The sequence below is a fragment of the Alligator mississippiensis genome, chromosome 1 (assembly GCF_030867095.1).
Source record: "Alligator mississippiensis isolate rAllMis1 chromosome 1, rAllMis1, whole genome shotgun sequence".
NCBI classification, from domain to species: Eukaryota; Metazoa; Chordata; order Crocodylia; family Alligatoridae; genus Alligator; species Alligator mississippiensis.
The window spans coordinates 254,427,142-254,445,286 of NC_081824.1; the positions used below are offsets into that span (position 1 = coordinate 254,427,142).

Below are 18,145 nucleotides of genomic sequence, written 5' to 3' on the forward strand. Positions count from 1 at the left end.
CTGGAGTGGTGAGTTCCCCCAGCAGGAGCTCTGGATGTGGTAGATGCTTTCATGTTCCTCCCTTTCGACCTTAACAGAAACCTTTCGTCCTTTGTCTCCAGATGAGTCAAGCTCCAGTGGTGGCCGACAGATGTCTTCCCCGGAGCATGGGCTCCGGCGTGGTTCTGACACAGACAGCTCTGTGGAGGAGGAGAGTGACTTTGACACCATGCCAGAAATTGAGAGCGATAAGAACGTCATTCGCACCAAGGTACTGTGGGCACTGCCTTCTGGTCCCATGTGCTGTGTGAGGTGGAGTGGAGGTATCAGGTCCAGGACTCCAGTGATTCACTGCCTTTGCTGTTCTTTAAAGGACAGATTAATTGTGTTTTATGTAATAAAGATTCTGATTGACACTTCACAGTCTTCCCAAGCCCAGGATATTCCCTGAGTGCTTTGGGGAAAAGGTACTGCTTAAGTGAGATTGAGCAATTCAGTCCAGAGACGAGAGCAAGGGGGGAAGTGCAGCCAGGAAGGCTGAGAAAACACCTAGATGAGATGGCAGGAAGCAGGTGAAGGCCGATCCTAACATCTATGAATCTATGAAAGAGTCCAAAAAGACACCAGTGAAAAGAGCAGAGAAGACAAGGAGCAAAGTGACTGATACATAAAATCTCTGCTCTGAGCTGTCAGTCTGTGGGAGATGCCTTCTCTTCTCACATCTGCCCCCCTCCCCCCCCCCCCCCCCCCCCCCCCCCCCCGCCGTGCTTGCTGTGGGGAAAGGCAGGTGGTTCCCAGTTCATTCCAGATGCAATATTAAGAGTGTGCCCATTGTTATGCAAGGGGAAGCTAGATCCATTATCTTTCTCCACATGGGGGTGTCCTGGAATATTATCTTGCTAGGAAGTAATTTGGTTTTGTCTCCTTATTGCCAGAGAAAGCCTTGGGCTTTCATCAGGAAAGGTCCTTTGCTTGCTTTCTCGGTGAATCAAAGTTACACCTTCCTGAAAGGGTTCACTTTTAGCCCTCAACTTGTATTGCCACAGCCCATCCACAATTCCTAAAAGTTTCCTTTTCACTCACGACTTTTCTCTTCCTCTCTCTTTCCTGTACTATATGGGATTGCAGATGTTTCTCTATCTGTCAGACTTGTCCAGGAAGGACCGGCGAATTGTCAGCAAAAAGTACAAGATTTATTTCTGGTGAGTAGAGGGGAGTTGGGCAGTACTGCAGTCTCTCCTTTGGGGAGTCTTTCCCTTTTCACCCTTAAATGTGGCTCCCAAATCTCACTCTTGAAGGCCCATTTAGAGCCTTTCTGGGCCCTGTTTTAGTGTCTAGAGTCCTGTTCACCCTGGCTTGGACATGTCTGTGTGTTGTGCCTGAGCCAGCGCTCACATTTTCATTTCCTCACACTGCTTCGTACCATCTGAAGGCAAGGGCAAGAGAGGCTGTTTGGGCAGTCCAGGGGACCATTTGTCTGGGCCTTGTTGCACCTCATCATAATTTACTGGCTTGTACCATAATTGCGAGAGGAACAAGTGACTGAAGCTTGGGCCTGGCAGCTCCATAGTGCCTGACTTTTCAACACCCCCTACTCATACCTGTCCCTAAACTTGTATACTTTCCTTAATGGGCTGGAGCTGGGGAGAGGTCAGCTGAACAGCAACAAGGAAGCTGGATTTATGAAAGAGCAATATGGATATTTCAATACTAAGGGACAAATATGAAACACTTCTGTCCAGCCTTAGTCAGCCCCTGCCTTGGGGGCTGGTGTCAGTACAGAAAGGAGATGGTGAAGGACTCCTGGTGAAGGTTGAGGGGAAGGGGCTTGTACCCTTGAGTTCATTGGCAGATGCACCTAATGCCAGATGAAAGCCCCCTATTTCACTTCTGGATGTCTCCATCTGCCTTCACATTGCTAGCCCCATTTTGCAAATGGGAGCTGATTCAAAGGGGATACTCCCTTATTCAGGAAGGCACTGAAGTGAAGCAGGCCAAAGAACCCAGGAGTTCTACCTCCCCATGTGCAACTGGGCCCCATGATGCTTTCCTTGTGAGAGCAGTTTGGGAGTCTGACTGGAAAGAGCCCCAGTGGAGGCCTGGGATGGGAGCTGGCTCAGTTGCCACAGGTGATGACTGTGTTCTTGCCCTCCACAGGAACATCATCACCATTGCTGTGTTCTACGCGCTGCCTGTGGTTCAGCTGGTCATCACCTACCAGACGGTGAGTGTTTTCATCTGTACCCTTAGCCTGGCCATCTGCTTCTCCTTCCTAAATGCCTCTTGGGGTCATGTGTTACCAAGATAGCAGAAGCAGTTCAGGCGACCGCAGTCTCCAGCAGTGTGCCCAAGGGCTGAATGATTTCCAAGTCACGTGGTGCTTTCTGTATCTGCCCAACTCTTGTCCCTAAACCCAGCAGTCACCACCATGAGCTGTGGAGAAGGCAGGGCTGGGAGTGACACACTTGGGTCTGCTGCTGTCTGCACCGAGTGCTGAACTCAGCCATTCTCCCAACCTGTCCAGCATGTGGCTCTGGCTTCCCATCTACAGCTTGTTGGTTTGCTATGAGGGAGACTGGGCTTCTAACCCCTGAACCAGTTCCCGTTTCTGTCTGTCCTGGCTAGGGCTCTCTGTTATCTTATGTAGCCCTTTTAGCCCTCACTTTCAAAAGCCTCCCAGCCTCCTGAAGGTTTTTGTGTATTTGTGTTCATGCATCTGTGTGTGTGTGCATGTGGAGTACTGTGGAGAGACTGGTGAGATGCGTGAGTGTTGCATTTTGCTTTGAAGGCACTGTGGATCTGCCACAAGTCATGAGCTCCTCGTTCAGGGGAAAAATTCTTCACTTTTCACACACAAGAGTCATGCACGTGAAACAGTTTCCTTGTTTCAATGCACAGGGCTCAGCAGTGAGCATGTCTTCTCTGCGGTGTGCTTTGTGGCACTCTTTCCTGTGTTGGCCTCTAGGCTGTGACTCCTGTTATGACTGTACCTATTTCCAAAGAGTTGTGCCCTAAACTTGCCCATCTCCTGCCTCAACCCTGTAATCTGGGTAAAGGCAGACCAATACAGACACGCCAGCATTTCATACTGGGAGCCAGCGGAAACCCCAGCCATGGGCTGGTTGCTAGAGCAGGAAGGGACAGAAGCATGTAGGCAGCTCCTTCAGAAACAAAGCGACACCTCCTTTGTGGCAGCCCAGGCCTATTGAACTGCATATCCAGTGCTCCTGTTTAACAGGTGCATGCCCTGCAGGGCAGGAAGGGTTTTGGAGAGCTAGGTAGTGCATTCTGACCCCTGTGGTCAGAGGAGTTTTAGTTTGCTGCGCCCCAAATCATTTAAGGCACATTACGCCGCTGAATTTCCTACAGTGGCTAGAATTAATGCACAATATACCTCTGAGGCGTGCAAACAGTGACACCGTTAAAGCGGTTCAAAAGCATTTAGTCCGCTTTAGTGTCGTGCACAGATGCCTTTCATTTCATCTACACACGACCTCTGTCTCTAGCCTCTTCCCAGGTATTCCAGTCTCTCACCCCTTCTAGGTTCTACTTTTGAAATGTAAATGTAGCTCCCTGCTTTCTTATGTCATGTCAGAGGCAGTTTGTAGATGTGCTTACCATTTTCTAAACCGTGTTAACTGATTTGCATCACACAGTTCGAATCCAATTTGAATTCAAATTAAGGGTTAATAGATGATTTGATCATTGATGGTCAGTGAGGTTTTCTTGCATTTCTTCACTTCTGCAGTAGAGACAGCAGGGGCTGTTAGACACTGCCCACCACTCACAGTTAGTCATAAAACTGCGCTAACTTGCTACACCTGGTGGTGGGCATGAGCAACAGCAAACCCTACATAGCTGCCATATATACATATTAATTAATACAGTTTATATTGACTAGTTTGGATTGCCATAGTCTGCATTAACTTTAATCCTCATTCAGTGAAGATTAGTTAATTCATAGATTCAAAGATGTTAGGGTCGGAAGGGACCTCAATAGATCATCAAGTCCGACCCCCTGCATAAGCAGGAAAGAGTGCTGGGTCTAGATGACCCCAGCTAGATACTCGTCTAACCTCCTCTTGAAGACCCCCAGGGTAGGGGAGATAGATTCATAGAATTCAGACTGGAGCTAATTTTAATTCAGACTACAGGCGTCCACATATATGTAGTGATGGCTGTAGTCTGGATTAAGCCTAGAAAAACATGATGTCTTTAAACAGCTGGAGTGTTTAAGCAGCATGGCCCCTCCCCTGCTAGCTCAGGTCACACGTAGCTTCAGAATCGGTTAAAGGGCCAGTGACTGTTATGACTATGCCAGGTCTTTGCCAACACTGGGGATACATCGTCTGTGGGTGCAATGAGACAGGCTGTGGGCTGGGTTCTGAGGAAGGCAAAGTTACTAGGGGGCAGGTTGTGGTGTTTGTGTCTTGCTTGAAAGGACAGGGCAGCCTTGATCTGATTTGCTCTGCCTTCAGTGTTGTAAGGACAAGCTAATGGCCAGCTTTCTGTCCAATCCTCCCCTTCTCTGCAGGTTGTGAATGTAACAGGCAATCAGGACATCTGTTACTACAACTTCCTGTGTGCGCACCCCTTGGGTGTCCTGAGGTGAGTGAACCCCAGCATGTAATTTCCCCTTCTGAGTGCGAGACTCTCTCTCAGCCATGCACGCTCGAAGGCTGTTCTCTTTCTCAGATACTGCTTCATGGGGGAGGGGGACCTCCTTGGGAGAGCGTGTTTTATACTGGCCCAGCTTATGAAGATGGCATTCATGACATCCTTAGGAGGGCAGGGCTGGGAGTAGGTCTCCCCATGCCCTGCCTGAATGGCAGGGATGGTTTCCACTGAGACAGTAAATGAAGCCCAGGGCCCTCAGGCACAAGGGAAGACAAAACTGTGTGATGCCAGGCTTTGAGTGGAGTCTTTGCATGGGAGCTCCCAAAGGTCATCCCTATGGCTGCCCTGACAAACATCTACTCACTGGGGAGGGCCACAGGGCTGCTCAGCCTTTACTCCAGACACCCAGAGGAGCAGCAGCTCTTCAGAGGGGTCCAGGTCAGCCTGGCTGTGTCAAAGAAGTCACTGTTCAGAGGGGCAGCATGGAAGAACCTTGTTGGGGTGTCTGGTAAGTCAGATCACTGGGCCAGGCCAGACCTGCTCTGCTGAGCAGCTAGGGCTGTGGGGCATGTGAAATCAGACAGCTTGGATCCTTATTGCTGCTGTGCCAAACTTTCCCTCCAGCCTAAGACCACATGTGTAGTTTGGGTGCCATACCCTGGCCAGAGTTGTGCAGGAGGTCAGACTAGCAGGAGGACCACTACTGGCCCTTCTGGCTTCAACATCCATGTCTTTGATGCCTGCTTGAACCAGCCCAGGTCTGGGGTGATGTTGAGTGGTCTGTTCCAACCTGCCTCACTCCAACTTGCTGTTATGGCCCCTGCCCATTTACCTCTTAGGGATATCCTTTTCTCTCCACAGTGCCTTCAACAATGTCCTCAGCAACATGGGCCATGTGCTGCTGGGATTCCTCTTCCTGCTGATTGTGCTGCACAGAGACATTCTCCACCGCCATACCATGGAAGCCAAGGATGCCTGCACGTTGGTAGGGATTGCATGGCTGGGACAGGGGGAGAGCCAGAGCGGAGAGAGTTGAATGGGGGGCTCCCTGGTGCCTATGCTCTGCAGGGCAGATCAGCGTTTCAGGATGCCATGAGGAGGAGGGTGGTGGGCAGGATTTGTTTTCAGGGATGCTGGAGGGGGAGGGGAGACATTCTTCTGGCAAGGAGCTGGTGCTGGATCTGTCATGTGGCCATTGCCACATGTCAGTCAGAGCTGAACTTGGGGATTAGCAGCAACACTAGCACAGAGTGAAGGAGAATCCTGCTCTGTGTCCCTCCCAATGGATGAGGTGGTTCTGGGTGGTCCTCTGCGGATGACAAGTGTCTCCTGTACATCTTGGTGTGCCTTACTATGTGAAGCCTCCAGAGGGCCCTGTGGAGAGGAGCCCAAAGCTGTGGAGGGAGCCTTCTAATGGTAATCTATAAAGAGGAGGAAAGCAGCCCCTTCGGTTCCAAGGGGCCATGGCTGGCTCTGCCTTAGTGGCCTGAACAGGAGCTTATTCCAGTCCTAGTGCAAGGAGCCTCTGCCCTTCCCACTGTGACCTTATCAACTATCACAGATCTGTACTGGGTCTGTTCAGTACATGGATAGGAGATATAGAGCAGGGGTTTTCAACCTTTTTGGGTCAGTGTACCCCCATTGGCTGGTCGAGGAGGAAGCCCCAGTTACCTGGGGCACTTCTGCTCCTACATGTTTGAACTTGGGCACAGAAGACTGCTGCTGTGCCTTGCTGGCATCCAACTCCCATGTGGCCAGCTACATCCTGCCTGCCTCAACTCTGTGTGGCTGCAGTGACCTGTGCCATGTGTGGCAGTAAGAGTGGCCACACTGCAGCAGCAGGGGAGGGGGTGTGTGTGTGTGCGCGTGTGCATGTGCGTGTGCATGTGTGTTTGGGCAACCAGCTTGAGCCCCCTACGGTCCTGCCTGGGAGATCAGCAGTGCTGTCACACTGAGCATGCTCTGTTGTCTTTCAGGAGTATGGGATCCCCAAGCACTTTGGCCTGTTCTATGCCATGGGCATCGCCCTGATGATGGAGGGGGTTCTCAGTGCCTGCTACCATGTCTGCCCCAACTACTCCAACTTCCAGTTTGGTAAGCAGAGAATCCCAGGCCAGAGGAGCAGACAACCTGCCCCACCCTTCTCTGCTCATGGGAAGGCAAGGTTTGCAGTGTTCTTCCACTCTGGGAAGCAGGATTTTGTGTGCCTACAAGTCATGCCCCTCACCCTGACCTGCATCGTGTTGGGTGTTCAGTGTGTGAAGGACTGGAAGGGTTTACACCAGTGTTTCTCAAGCAGGGTGCAGCACCAGCCTGGGGTGCCTTGAGATTCCTCTAAGGGTGCTGCAGGCTGCCACACAATGTGCAGTGTTTGTACTCTTAGGGGCCACATTGTCCAATATTGATGCTAGCTGTAGTTTCATGGTACCCCAGGAGGCTGTGGGCATCTTGCAGTGAAAGCCAAAAGAGAGCTGCAGCACAGAGTGGCTCAAAGAGCTCTGCCTGTTAGTGGGGGCCTTACCTCACAGCCCATCCCCTGATTTAGGGACAACCCTGAACAGTAACCCCCCATCCTCTGGGCCAGAAGCCAGGAGAAGCCATCCTCAATTTCCCTTTCCTGCTTCTTCCACAGACACCTCCTTCATGTACATGATTGCAGGACTCTGTATGCTCAAGCTGTACCAGGCCCGGCACCCAGACATCAATGCCAGTGCCTACTCAGCCTATGCCTCCTTCGCTGTGGTCATCTGCCTGGCTGTCCTTGGAGTGGTACGCTGCTTCCTGTTCCACACCGCCTCCCTGCATTGGGGCCCAGTCTCATTTTAAAGGAGAGGGGCTTCTTGCCTTGACAGGATGTGCTGCAGGGCAGGAGTGAAGAGCACTGTCACAGCTACGTGTGGAATCCTGGACTGAGATATTGGGGTGTGGGGGAAGGGGAACTCCTTATCCTTACTAGTATTTTATTTATTCCTGACCCAACATCATAGATTTCATCACAACCTTTGGTCCTCTGAATAATTACTGCTTGGAAGCAGACACTGAATTTGATCAGGTACCTTCTGGGTGCAGATCATAGGACACATGGTACCATGCAGAGGTGTCCTTTGCAGTACAGGCTGAGTTCTTATGCCTGGCCCTGGTATACCCTGTGCATGCCTCTGACCCCTCCCTCACAGCTAGCCATAGCCCCCAGAAGCCTACAAATGCCAGAAACCCATTTGGCCAGACAGCCCATGGAGCTGTTGCATCTCTTAGGCCCCACCAGCTACCAAATGTAGCCCCTTCCCCACCCCCCAATGAACCCAGGTCACTGCTTCACTGGTGACTGCAGGCTCCCGGCTATGGCAGCATGTTATTGAATACCAGCAAGACCAAAATTGACTGTGGCCCCAGTTCAATGCTGCCCCTGAAGAGCGGTTGCACTGTTAACCTCATTTTGCCTGGATTGCGCAATGTGCAACACAGCCCACAGTCTCACACTAAGAGATGGGAGCATAGGTACAGTAACTGGCAGTGCAATTACCAGAGCAGCAGGAGACCTCTGCGCAATTTCTGTTTTAATTGCTGCAGTAACTCTGGGCTTTTTTGGGGCATGGATGTACTATAATTGTGCTTTACTGTGGAAACCCAGAGCACTGCATGGGGAGGAGGTGCTGTGAGGTGGAGCACAATACAAAGAATTTACACTTTTTCCAGTACCCACGTATGCATATAGAGTTGGCTGCTGTGTGCTTTCAGCCCCAGTGATGTGACTGAGTAGAAAAAGCTGCTGGAAGGACAGGAACCCCAGGGGGAAGCATGTGGTCAGAACCCTGCTGCTGCTAAGGCATGTTCAAACCTGAAACACTGACGGTGGATTAATGCAGCTCTGGCACGTCATTTCCAACCTTTATTTAAAGGAGACTGAACAGAAAATGCAGACCATCCTACTTCTTCCGGTGCAGGGGGAAATTTTGCCTGGGTGGCTGTGTGGAAAGAGTAAATGGTAGAATCTGGCAGCACACAGGGTGTCCACACCTGACAATTATTCACCCTCTTGCAGGATATAGCATAGCTTTCACTCAATGGGAGCTTTCCCCCTGCTCCCTTCTTTGGGCTCTGGCAGGATTCAGTGCTTTTATTTCAAAAGTGTCCCAGGTTTCTGAGGTGCAGCTCTGGTGGGACTCAGGTGGTCAGTGCCCTGCAAAATCCAGCGTTTTCATGGAGGTGCCATATCACAGAGAGCAGAGCCTCTTCAAGGCCCCCCTGGTGTGACCTCTTTGGCTGTGGTTGTTGGCAGGCTCCTTCTTACTCTTTGGCCAACCTAGCCAGTTCTGTAGGGCCAGGTGGGGGATGGGGCCAGGTTACCGATGGTGGGCCCAGGAACCCACTGTTTTCTCTTCCTCCTTCCTTTTCTGCTTTCAGGTGTTTGGCAAAAACAACATGTGGTTCTGGGCCATCTTCTCAATCATCCATGTCTTCGCCTCACTGGCCCTCAGCACCCAGATCTACTACATGGGCCGTTTCAAAATTGGTGAGCACAGAAACTGGAGAGGGAAGGGGCTCTTTGCCACGAGTGCCTCTGCCTGGACTAAGTCAAGGGGATGGGCAACAGCCCTGTCTTTCTGCCTGTGTCTGTGTTCAAGCGGGAAGTCCATTGTCAGTGCTTCTGCAGTGTGGTCTTCCTGTTCTGCCAAGTGCATGCACCTTGGTCTCCCAGCTCCCTGTGAGCTTGCAGAGTGACCTGTCCTGAGCACTGGAAATGCTGGGCTCCTGAGGATGCAGCCCCAGAGTCACCATCCCCCCAGGGTATGATTCTTGTGCTAGGTTTGGGAGGGCAGCTTAGCCAAGCAGTGCTTACATGGGCTCCAGGAGCCATCTGCCTTCCAGGCTAGAAGTGCCAGTCCCCAAAGGCTGTTGTCTTCCACTCACAAACCTTTCTTCTTTGTCTTCTGCTTCCATCGGCCTCAGATGTCTCTGACACAGGTAACCAGAAGTCCCTTTCCTCCCTGTCTGGACTGAGCAAGCAGTGTTGCAGGCCAGAAACTCTGGCCCTGTGGGTTCTCTAGTAGTGAAAGTGCTGGTGTAGCATGTTGCACAGGAAACATGCTAAGTGGGCCACCTCAGCAGGCAGGAGCTCTGTGTCACTCCCACCCCTGCCTCTGAAGGGCTGGCCAGTGTGTGTGAAGATGTTTCTATTAGAGGCTGTGCTGGCTCCTGGTGCTGGTGCTGAGGGAGGAGCTGCCCTGCAGTAGGAGCAGCTTCCATCCTCTCCGAAACCTTCCAGCCATTTTCTTTTGGGGTGGGGATGAATTTCCTTTTGGTATTGATTGAAGGGCATCTTGCCTTTTGCCAGGCACCAGCTGCCTCCTGCAGGGTGTGCTGGGGTAGTGCCAGCACAGCAGTATTGGTGGGGGAGGGGAGCAGTGCCTACCTGCTGTGGTGTAGTCAGGCAGCTGGTAGCTCTCCAAATGCCAGGGTCCCCTTGGGCTCTTGCTGCCTCCCACCCTGTGCATCCTTGAGCTGAGTGGTTGATTTCCAAACAAACCTGCTGGGGGTAGGTGCCCCAGTCCATGTGTGTTTCCAGTTGGGTCCCCCCACTTACCAGCTCCTTCTGGTTTACTGTTCTGGAGACATTGGCTTTCCTGTCCTCTTCTTTCCGGCAGATTTTGGGATTTTCCGCCGTGCAGCAATGGTACTCTACACGGACTGTATCCAGCAGTGCAGCCGGCCAATGTACATGGTAGGCACTCCCCCACCCTGGCAGTCACTCCTTTGGCAGCTAGGACATGGGCAAAGCTGCCCAGAGCTCCCACAGGGAGGGCTGGGGGGTTCTCAGAGGAGCGGTTAGAGAAAGGATTGGATTAATAAGGAAAAAAATGTCCAAAAGTCCAACCATCCTCCACAAACTCATCTTGTTCAATTCCCCTTACACTACCCCTTTTGCATTCCCCTGCCCTCACCCCAGTTCTTTCTTAGCCTGCAATTAAGCATGTGACACTCCTGACCAAGCTAATGGGGTTCTTTCTGAGGGCGTTGGCATAAGGAGGTCAGCATTAGACTTGGAACAGACACCCTCACAGCCTTCCCCATGGAGTCATGTTTGTATCTCAAGCAGCAGGTGCTGGTATTTCTTCAGTCTAAGGGGAAGCATGATAATGACTCTGCTTTCTCCCCAGGACAGAATGGTGCTGCTTGTTGCTGGCAATCTAGTCAACTGGTCTTTGTAAGTAGTGTGTTTGCGGGTGCATGTGTGTGGGGGTGGGGTATGTCTGCAGGAACTCTTGAGGGCAGCCTGATAAGGTGGTGTTCAGTAGCATCTGTGTTGGAGTCTTTTGGAAGCTTCTTTTGCATCTCAGTAGCTCGCCTCAAAGGAAAGATGTGTTCCTGGCTTCAAAGAGCTGAAACCGGGTTCAGTGACCTTGTGGGACTTGCTGAGCTCAAGCAAGTGAGGCCTGCTCAGCTTGTGGTTGGGAACCCCAATGAAGCTGATGGTGCTGTAGTCAGCAGTGCTGGTGATTCAGGAGGTGGCCCTGTCTTCCCCTTTGAGCCCAGACAGAGCTACTGTCCTAGCCTTGGGCCAGGCCATATTGTTGAGGGACCAACTCTTGGATAAGCCATAAAGTCAAGGTCCTGTGCACTTGCAAATGTTCCCAATAATATTCCTGGGAATAGGTCTGTTGCTAAGAATGTCCTTCCTAGCTCAGATCCCATTTGGGGGACTCCAGTTGGCTTGTTTGGATTCCCCCCTGGATACTTAGCACTGGCAGAGCTGGAGCCCCCTGCACAAAGGACAAGGTCAACTTGCAGCAGCTCTGTGCTCCTTCTGCACCTTGAGACAATCCCAGGGAGGCAGAAGAGTCCAGGGATCTGTGCTCACTGATGTGAGGCTGCCTCAGTGCTCAGCATTTGCACAGTCCATCAGGAAATGGACAGGATCCTGATCTCTGCTGATTAATGAAAGTGGAGATGCTGATGATGACAGTGAGTTCTACTGGTTGGAGTTTAAGCCTAGCTAGCGCCCCATTTTTCTTTCATGCCTCTGATCAATTTCAAATGGCATTTCAGCCATGTTCTTCTTGTTCCCTGATCTCTGCATGGGGCTTCCAGACAACAGCAGAATGGAGGTCAAGTGGATTGGAAAGCACAGGCTGTGCCTGGGATGCAGGGAGGGTGGAGAGTCTGAGACTGCTTTTAAATCCTTTATTTAAAGTAGCCTGAAGACTTCCAGCAGACAGGAGAGCAGATCAGAAGAGCCACATCTGCTGCCCAACAGTCTCACGTTACATGCCAGGGAATGAGGAGCAGCAGGGGAGCCCTATTCCCCTCCCTGAGTCTTTTCCCCATGGATGGCCCAAGATGCTTTAGCCCCTGGAAATTAGAGCAGAGGTGTGAGAGCCAGGATTCCTGGCTTTGTACTGTGTCTGAGTTGCTTCCCCACTCTGTGCCTTGGTGTGCCCCTCTGTATTACAGGGCTGAGCCATATTCCCCTGCCTGCTTCGAGCTCTGGGAGACCAAAGGATGCCAGGGAGGGGCCCTGTAGTCTGATGGGGGCAGGGTGTGGCTGACCCCTTCTGACACCTCCCCATGAGGTTAATCTCAGTCTGTCCCTCCCTCTCTTCCCTCAGTGCCATCTTTGGGCTGGTGTACCGGCCAAGGGACTTTGCCTCCTACTTGCTGGGGATCTTCATCTGTAACCTGCTGCTGTACCTGGCTTTCTATATCATCATGAAGGTAATGGAGCTGGTCATGGGCTTTTGGACCCTGGTCCTGTTGGATGTATGTCTGCCTGCCTAGGGAGGGACGGCAGGCAGGGATTTGACACAGTAATTCCATGTCCATGCAAATCCTGGGCTAAGGCAAAGGGGTACCGTCCACCTTCTCCCTCCCCGCCTCCCAAATTCTGCTTGGTGCCTCACAGAAAGCCCATTAGCTCAAGCTTTGGGCAGTGAGAAAGAAAGGCTTTCAACTTCAACACACAGTTTAGTGAGGCATTGCTGTTCACCTGACAGCTGACTCTAGTCTGCCAGTGTCTGCCCCCACCTGCCTGTGTGATGGTGAAGTGATCTCCTACTGTGCTGCAGAGGCATAGGGCAGAGGGGCCAAGTAGTGAGTGTCTGATGGAGCAGCCCGGGAGCCCATCACAGCACATGACTGCATTGCTGGTTCCTTCAGGACCAGATGGGACAGTCACATACTGGTCTACATTAAGCCATCATGGCACCATGGCTCTCTGGAACTCCAAATCACCCATCCTGTGGGGTCCAGTACCCATGCTGGGAGCAGATTTGGGGTGATTGCCAAACAGTGCACTGCAGTCTGGGTAGGCATGAGGGGCTGGGTTGCTGCTAGCACCATGGCCCTTGTGATCTCCTGTTGGTGCTGAGGAGCAGGTAGGGAAAGGCAGTCTGGCCATGCATCTTGAATAGAACTTGTCAAACTCCTGGGCTGGCAGCAAATAAAGGGCATGCCAGGGCCCTGCAAGCCCTGGCAGCCCTAAAGGGATGTTCTGGCTCCTTGTGGAGAACAGATGCCCTGTGCAGACCCATCCCTCTGCGTCTGTTCTCAAGTGTACACGGGTTGGGGCTGTCACGCTACATTGTGCCCTCTGTTGAGAACATGTGCCTGGTCTGACCTTCAGGACATGTCTTGTGATAGTGTCTTGCTGGACTGTTCTGTGACCCTGTCCCTCTTGACCTTTTCAGCTTCGCAGCTCGGAGAAGCTTCTGCCCATTCCACTGTTCTGCATCGTGGCCACTGCCATAGTGTGGGGAGCTGCCCTTTACTTCTTCTTCCAGAATCTCAGCAGCTGGGAGGTAAAGGCCACCCCTTCGTTCAGCCCTGCTCATCTGTCCTTCTCTCTCTGTCTCCTGGTTCCTCAATTTCCTTGTGCCCTGCCTCCTTTCTCAATTCCTTTTAATATCCCACAAGAAATTATTTTAGGAAAATGAGTCCTAGGCCACTAAAAAAACAAAGAATGGTGACCTCCTTCAGCTCATGCAGAAGACAAACACTGTCATGGAGACAGGCCCTAAATAGCCAGTGCTGGCATAGCTGTAGCTGAGGGGATTATTTTCCATGCTGCTGACTTGCACATCCATTTGTGCACTACTGGGAAAGGAGAGGGCAACACAGTGCTGATTCTGAAGGGGCTTTGGCTGAATGTTGGTAAAGAGACAAAATGTCACTACACCTTGGTAGGACCTCAAGGAAGCTCTCAGGACCTGAAGAATTCCTCTGGAGGGCTGTTTCTGTGGAGGGCAAATGCCTCTGCTTGTGTTTTTTGGTGGGTAGTGTAAGGGTCTTTGTCTTTCCAGTCCACATCTTTACCTCCAGGGTTTCCTGATGTTTGAGTGCTCTCTGTCCAGTTCTTATGCTCCCTAGTGCACAGAGCACTTGTTTCAGATGTTGGCTCAGGGCCAGGAGAGAGCAGCAGAGAGCGGTGGTAGTTAATCATTTGCCCACTTGCTAGCCTAGTTTTGGATCCCATTTCCCTCTGGATTTGGGACAGTTCAGAGGTGTCTCACTGGTCCAGCAGGAATGGTTATCAGCCTCGCTAGGCTGGGCCCAGGAGATGGCAGTTGCAGGCCAGTAGCAGAGCAGGTCCTGAAAGCTGAGGCTGCACAAGTTCAGGCTGGAGGAAGGGTGCACATTTCAACTGAGACAGGTAACTGAATATCATAACATGTTACCTGGGGAGGAGGTGACCCTCCTTGTCCTGACACCTCTACCATGTATCAAAACCCTGTGTCCTGCTGAAGGAGATGGTTTTGCTCATCCCAAAGTGATTTCTGGGTGAGGCTCTAGGGCCCATGTTGTGCAGCCCAGTTAACTGGCACCATACCTCCTGGCTCTACAGCTCGTGAAGCCAGGCTTGGACATCCACCTCCAGGCCCCCAATCCACTTTCCTGCCAGCCTGTCTCTTTGTGCCTCCTCCTGGCTCTCTGCCTCTCGTGTTCTCTGTCCCTTCCTTTTCCCATACACACAGACTCTTCTGCCCAGAACTGGTGGATGAGGTGGGGGGCAGAGGCATTCTCATGTGATGCATGCACACAACACTCAGCCAAAGGGCCCTGCCCACTCTGAGACTGAGTACTTGTGCCTAGCCACCCTCAACTTTCTGCTCTCTCCCCAGGAGACCCCAGCAGAGTCCCGAGAGAAGAACCGTCCCTGTGCACTGCTGGGCTTTTTTGATGACCACGACATCTGGCACTTTCTCTCGGCTGCTGCCTTGTTCTTCTCTTTCTTGGTGAGCTTTGCTACACCCCGTGCTGCCCATCTCTGCTGTCCTGCCCTCACCCCCTTGGTTACTCCTCCTGCCGCTTATCTTTCCTTTCTCCTTTCCCTAGTTCCCTGCTCTCTTTACCTTGCTAGTATGAGCTGGTGGCCCCTGGTGCCCGCCCTCTGCCTCCACACTGACAGCCTGCTCATGGGAAAGCCCCCACTCCACTCAGGGCTCTTCATCCCAAGTGCCCTGCTCTTAGGCCAGCACTCTTCAGCAAAGCCCTTGGACCCTTACATATTCTTCCTGGGCTTAGGTCTATCCGTACCACTGATTTTCCTAGGGCCAGGGTCCCCGCCCAGGCAGCCCTCCTGGGGAGTGAGAGCCCCTCTGACAGCCCTACCTGACCCTGTTGTGTCACACCTCTCTGAGGGGCTCCAAGGTCACTGGTCCAGGTGGGACACTCCAGGACATCCGATGAGGCCTCCAGTGTTGAGCCATCCCTGCTTCTGGGCTTTCCTAATTCACGTGGTTTCACCTTCTACTCTCAGCCCCTTGGATGGAGCCTAGGTCCCAGTTTGACCTGCCAGTTCAAGGCCTAAGTCTGGGCTGAGCCCTGGGTTTGGAACATACACAGTCATTGGGTGGGAGGCAACGGGGAGGTGAGTAGAGCCTTCCTTCTCTGCTGCTTTCTCTTTCCCTAGCCCCGCACGTGGGCTCTCTCAGAAAGGTGTATCAGTAGGAGTTGGGGGTTTTGGTTCCTGCCCTATCCCAGCAGAACTCAGCTTTATCTTCCTTTTCCTCCTCTCTCATGTTATGCTCCCTGTGTCTTCAGGGGGAGGGGAGGGGCACCAGAGCTGCCATCAGCTCTGGGCAGAGAAGCCCTCTGGTCAGACAGCCAGGGCAGTGGCACAGCCAGCTCCCCTGCTGCTGCTCCCTGGAATCAGCAGGACCCTGCTGAAGCCACAGCACTGCAGGCTGTAGGAAGTGCCTGGGCATGGCTGACAGCCCTGCTGCCTGTGCTGTGCTTCTGCTGTTGCTGTAGCTTGCTAGAGAAAAGGAGGCAGGGGGACTCCTGGTTCAGCTCAGACTGCCGCACAGACGTGGTCCCTGTGCTGCCCCTCCATCTCTGCTCTCCTGCCTCCTCCTCTCTGGTTTGTGGAGGGAGCACTGTGAGACACACCACTGGCTGTGTGTGGTGATGCTCACCCAGGAGCCGTGTGTTCATTTCCTTCCAGGTCCTGCTCACCCTGGATGATGACCTGGACACTGTGCGCAGAGACCAGATCCCTGTGTTTTGAGCATGGCCAGGTCAGGTGCTCCCAGAGCCACTGGGAGAAGGGCCAGAGCCAGTGCCATCTGCAGGGAAGGAGCCTGCCAGTACCCATGCTGCACCAGCCCTCACCAGGAGGAGCAGGGGGGCTGATCCCACACTGGCTAAAGGAACAAGGAGGCCGAAACCTGCAGGGAAGATTGAGCAGCACATGCTCCTCCCATGTGCATGCATGGGCCAAGCCAACATCCTCACAGCGAGGCAGAGGAGCCATCATCCTCTGACAGCTGCTGGGAGGCACCAGGGGGGTGAGACAGCCATGGCCATGCTGATTGAAGAGGGTGGTTTCTTTCAGAGGTGACAGAAGTTGAGTTTACTGCCTTCTACAGTCCCATGTGGCCTCCTGGAGCTGCCAGGGGAGTGGGCCTCATCACCTGGATATAGCTCCAGGGAAATGGTGGGAAACATCCATCTCCCACCCGCTCTGACTCCTCTGCCTGCTCTGGGCTGGACCTCTGCTTCCATCTTTATCTTCTGTCCCTCATGGGTGTTGGGAAGGGACAGTGTCAAGCCCTCTTGTTCATGGTCATTCCCTGCACACTGTAGTGGCATTGCTGTCCTCAGCATCACTCCCTCTGCCTCTCTGCTTGTGCCCTGCCCTCCATGGGCCCCAGGGAGATGTTTCTGAGGCAGCAGGAAGCAGACCAGTTCCCAGTTTCTGGCTGAGGAGGGCTGCTACACAGCTGGCAGAGCTCTAGGACAGTGAGAGGAGCCACATGTGATGGACTGCTCTGCCCAGGAGGCAGTAGCTGTTGGAGATGGTACCTGTACAGGGTGGACTCCCCAAGAGCCGCAGCCCCAGGAATACTCTGCAAGACACAGATGTGCTGGCTTCTTTTCTGGTCCTCCTGGCCCCCTTCCCTCCTGCATATGAAATGGCAACTTCTCTTGCAGCTCCAGTGACCTGAGCAGCAGCTCTTTGTTATCACAGCCCTGTGCAAGACCCAGAGTGCTCAGCCCTCCAGAGGTGGGCATTCTAAAGGGCTCTGTGGAATTACAGCTGTGGTCTCGGGGCCAAGAGCCACCCCCTGAGCAAGCGTCGGTGTCAGCTGCAAAGGAAGAGGGCCAGGTCTGGAGGTGTCAGAAGCTGCATGTGAGCATTGGTCATTGAGCACTTCCAAATGTTGGGCTGAACATCTGCTCTGGGCTGGAGGCTGGCAGGGCAGGTCCCCAACATGGAGGGAGTGGGGAGCATCAATTTGTAAAACTCTGGACCAAACTCTTTCCCCTTCAGCCCTCCCAAAATACAGATTTTAGACTTTTTTAAAAACAGCTTCTGCACCCTTCCTGTTGCCAGAACTGCTGCATTATTTAAAAGCAAAAAAAAGTTGTAAAATGTTGCAGGCCTTGTGTTCGAAATGTGACCTGCTTTGCTCATTTTGAATTAAACAACAGAAGAAATGATTACGCTTGGCCTGCTGTCTAGCTTAGCTAGAAGTCTCTTCCTAGGCGTTTTTGGATTGTCCATGTTGCTCACTTCTCTGTGCATGCATGGTACTGTAATGCAAAACTCTGGCTTCCCTCACATTTCACCTGGACAAAGGGTCTAAGGTGGGTTCCTAACATACAGCCCGCAGAGCCGCAGGGCTTTGTCTATACCCATGCCCACGCTGGGGCTAAGCAACAAGGAACTGCACCAGGGCCAAGAAATCATAGAGAAGTCAGACTGGAAGGAACCACCATAGATTGTCTAGTTAACCCCCTGCCTGAGGTAGGATCATCCTGGAAGGTGTGCCCATGCCCACGAATGCTGCGTGCCCCCGGAGGCTAGTGGGGCACAGTGACTGCCTGCAGGTGGCTGTCGGCAGCGGGGGCATGGCAGCGGGGAGCAGGGAGCTCCCGCAGGCAGCCGCAGCAGTGCTGGCAGTGGGGGTGGGCTGAGCAGGGAGCTCCCGCAGGCGGCCGTGGCGGTGTCAGCAGGCGGGTGCACACCTGCGTGCACCCCCTATGCATCACTAATGCCTATGCCACTTCTTCCTGCCCTGTGCCTTGCACCCCCCCTCTCCCTCCCACC

General features: G+C 52.8%; 1 protein-coding gene across 4 annotated transcripts in view; it reads left to right on the forward strand.

Annotated features, from left to right (window-relative positions):
• SIDT1 (SID1 transmembrane family member 1) overlaps positions 1 to 17,535 on the forward strand; it is a 76,869-nt gene extending 59,334 nt beyond the window's left edge. For 3 of the 4 annotated variants that reach the window (XM_019476514.2, XM_019476515.2, XM_019476516.2), the window contains 15 exons: positions 102 to 250; positions 1,108 to 1,181; positions 2,137 to 2,203; positions 4,514 to 4,587; positions 5,458 to 5,581; positions 6,573 to 6,690; positions 7,229 to 7,365; positions 9,001 to 9,109; positions 9,547 to 9,561; positions 10,242 to 10,318; positions 10,755 to 10,801; positions 12,204 to 12,309; positions 13,281 to 13,391; positions 14,712 to 14,825; positions 16,037 to 17,535. In XM_019476514.2, coding sequence (XP_019332059.2) covers positions 102 to 250; positions 1,108 to 1,181; positions 2,137 to 2,203; positions 4,514 to 4,587; positions 5,458 to 5,581; positions 6,573 to 6,690; positions 7,229 to 7,365; positions 9,001 to 9,109; positions 9,547 to 9,561; positions 10,242 to 10,318; positions 10,755 to 10,801; positions 12,204 to 12,309; positions 13,281 to 13,391; positions 14,712 to 14,825; positions 16,037 to 16,099 — 1,385 coding nt within the window. In that variant the 3' untranslated portion in view covers positions 16,100 to 17,535. The remainder of the gene's footprint in view (positions 1 to 101; positions 251 to 1,107; positions 1,182 to 2,136; positions 2,204 to 4,513; positions 4,588 to 5,457; positions 5,582 to 6,572; positions 6,691 to 7,228; positions 7,366 to 9,000; positions 9,110 to 9,546; positions 9,562 to 10,241; positions 10,319 to 10,754; positions 10,802 to 12,203; positions 12,310 to 13,280; positions 13,392 to 14,711; positions 14,826 to 16,036) is intronic. The other variant, XM_014603880.3, reaches the window with a different exon arrangement.
• Positions 17,536 to 18,145: the final 610 nt, after the last annotated feature.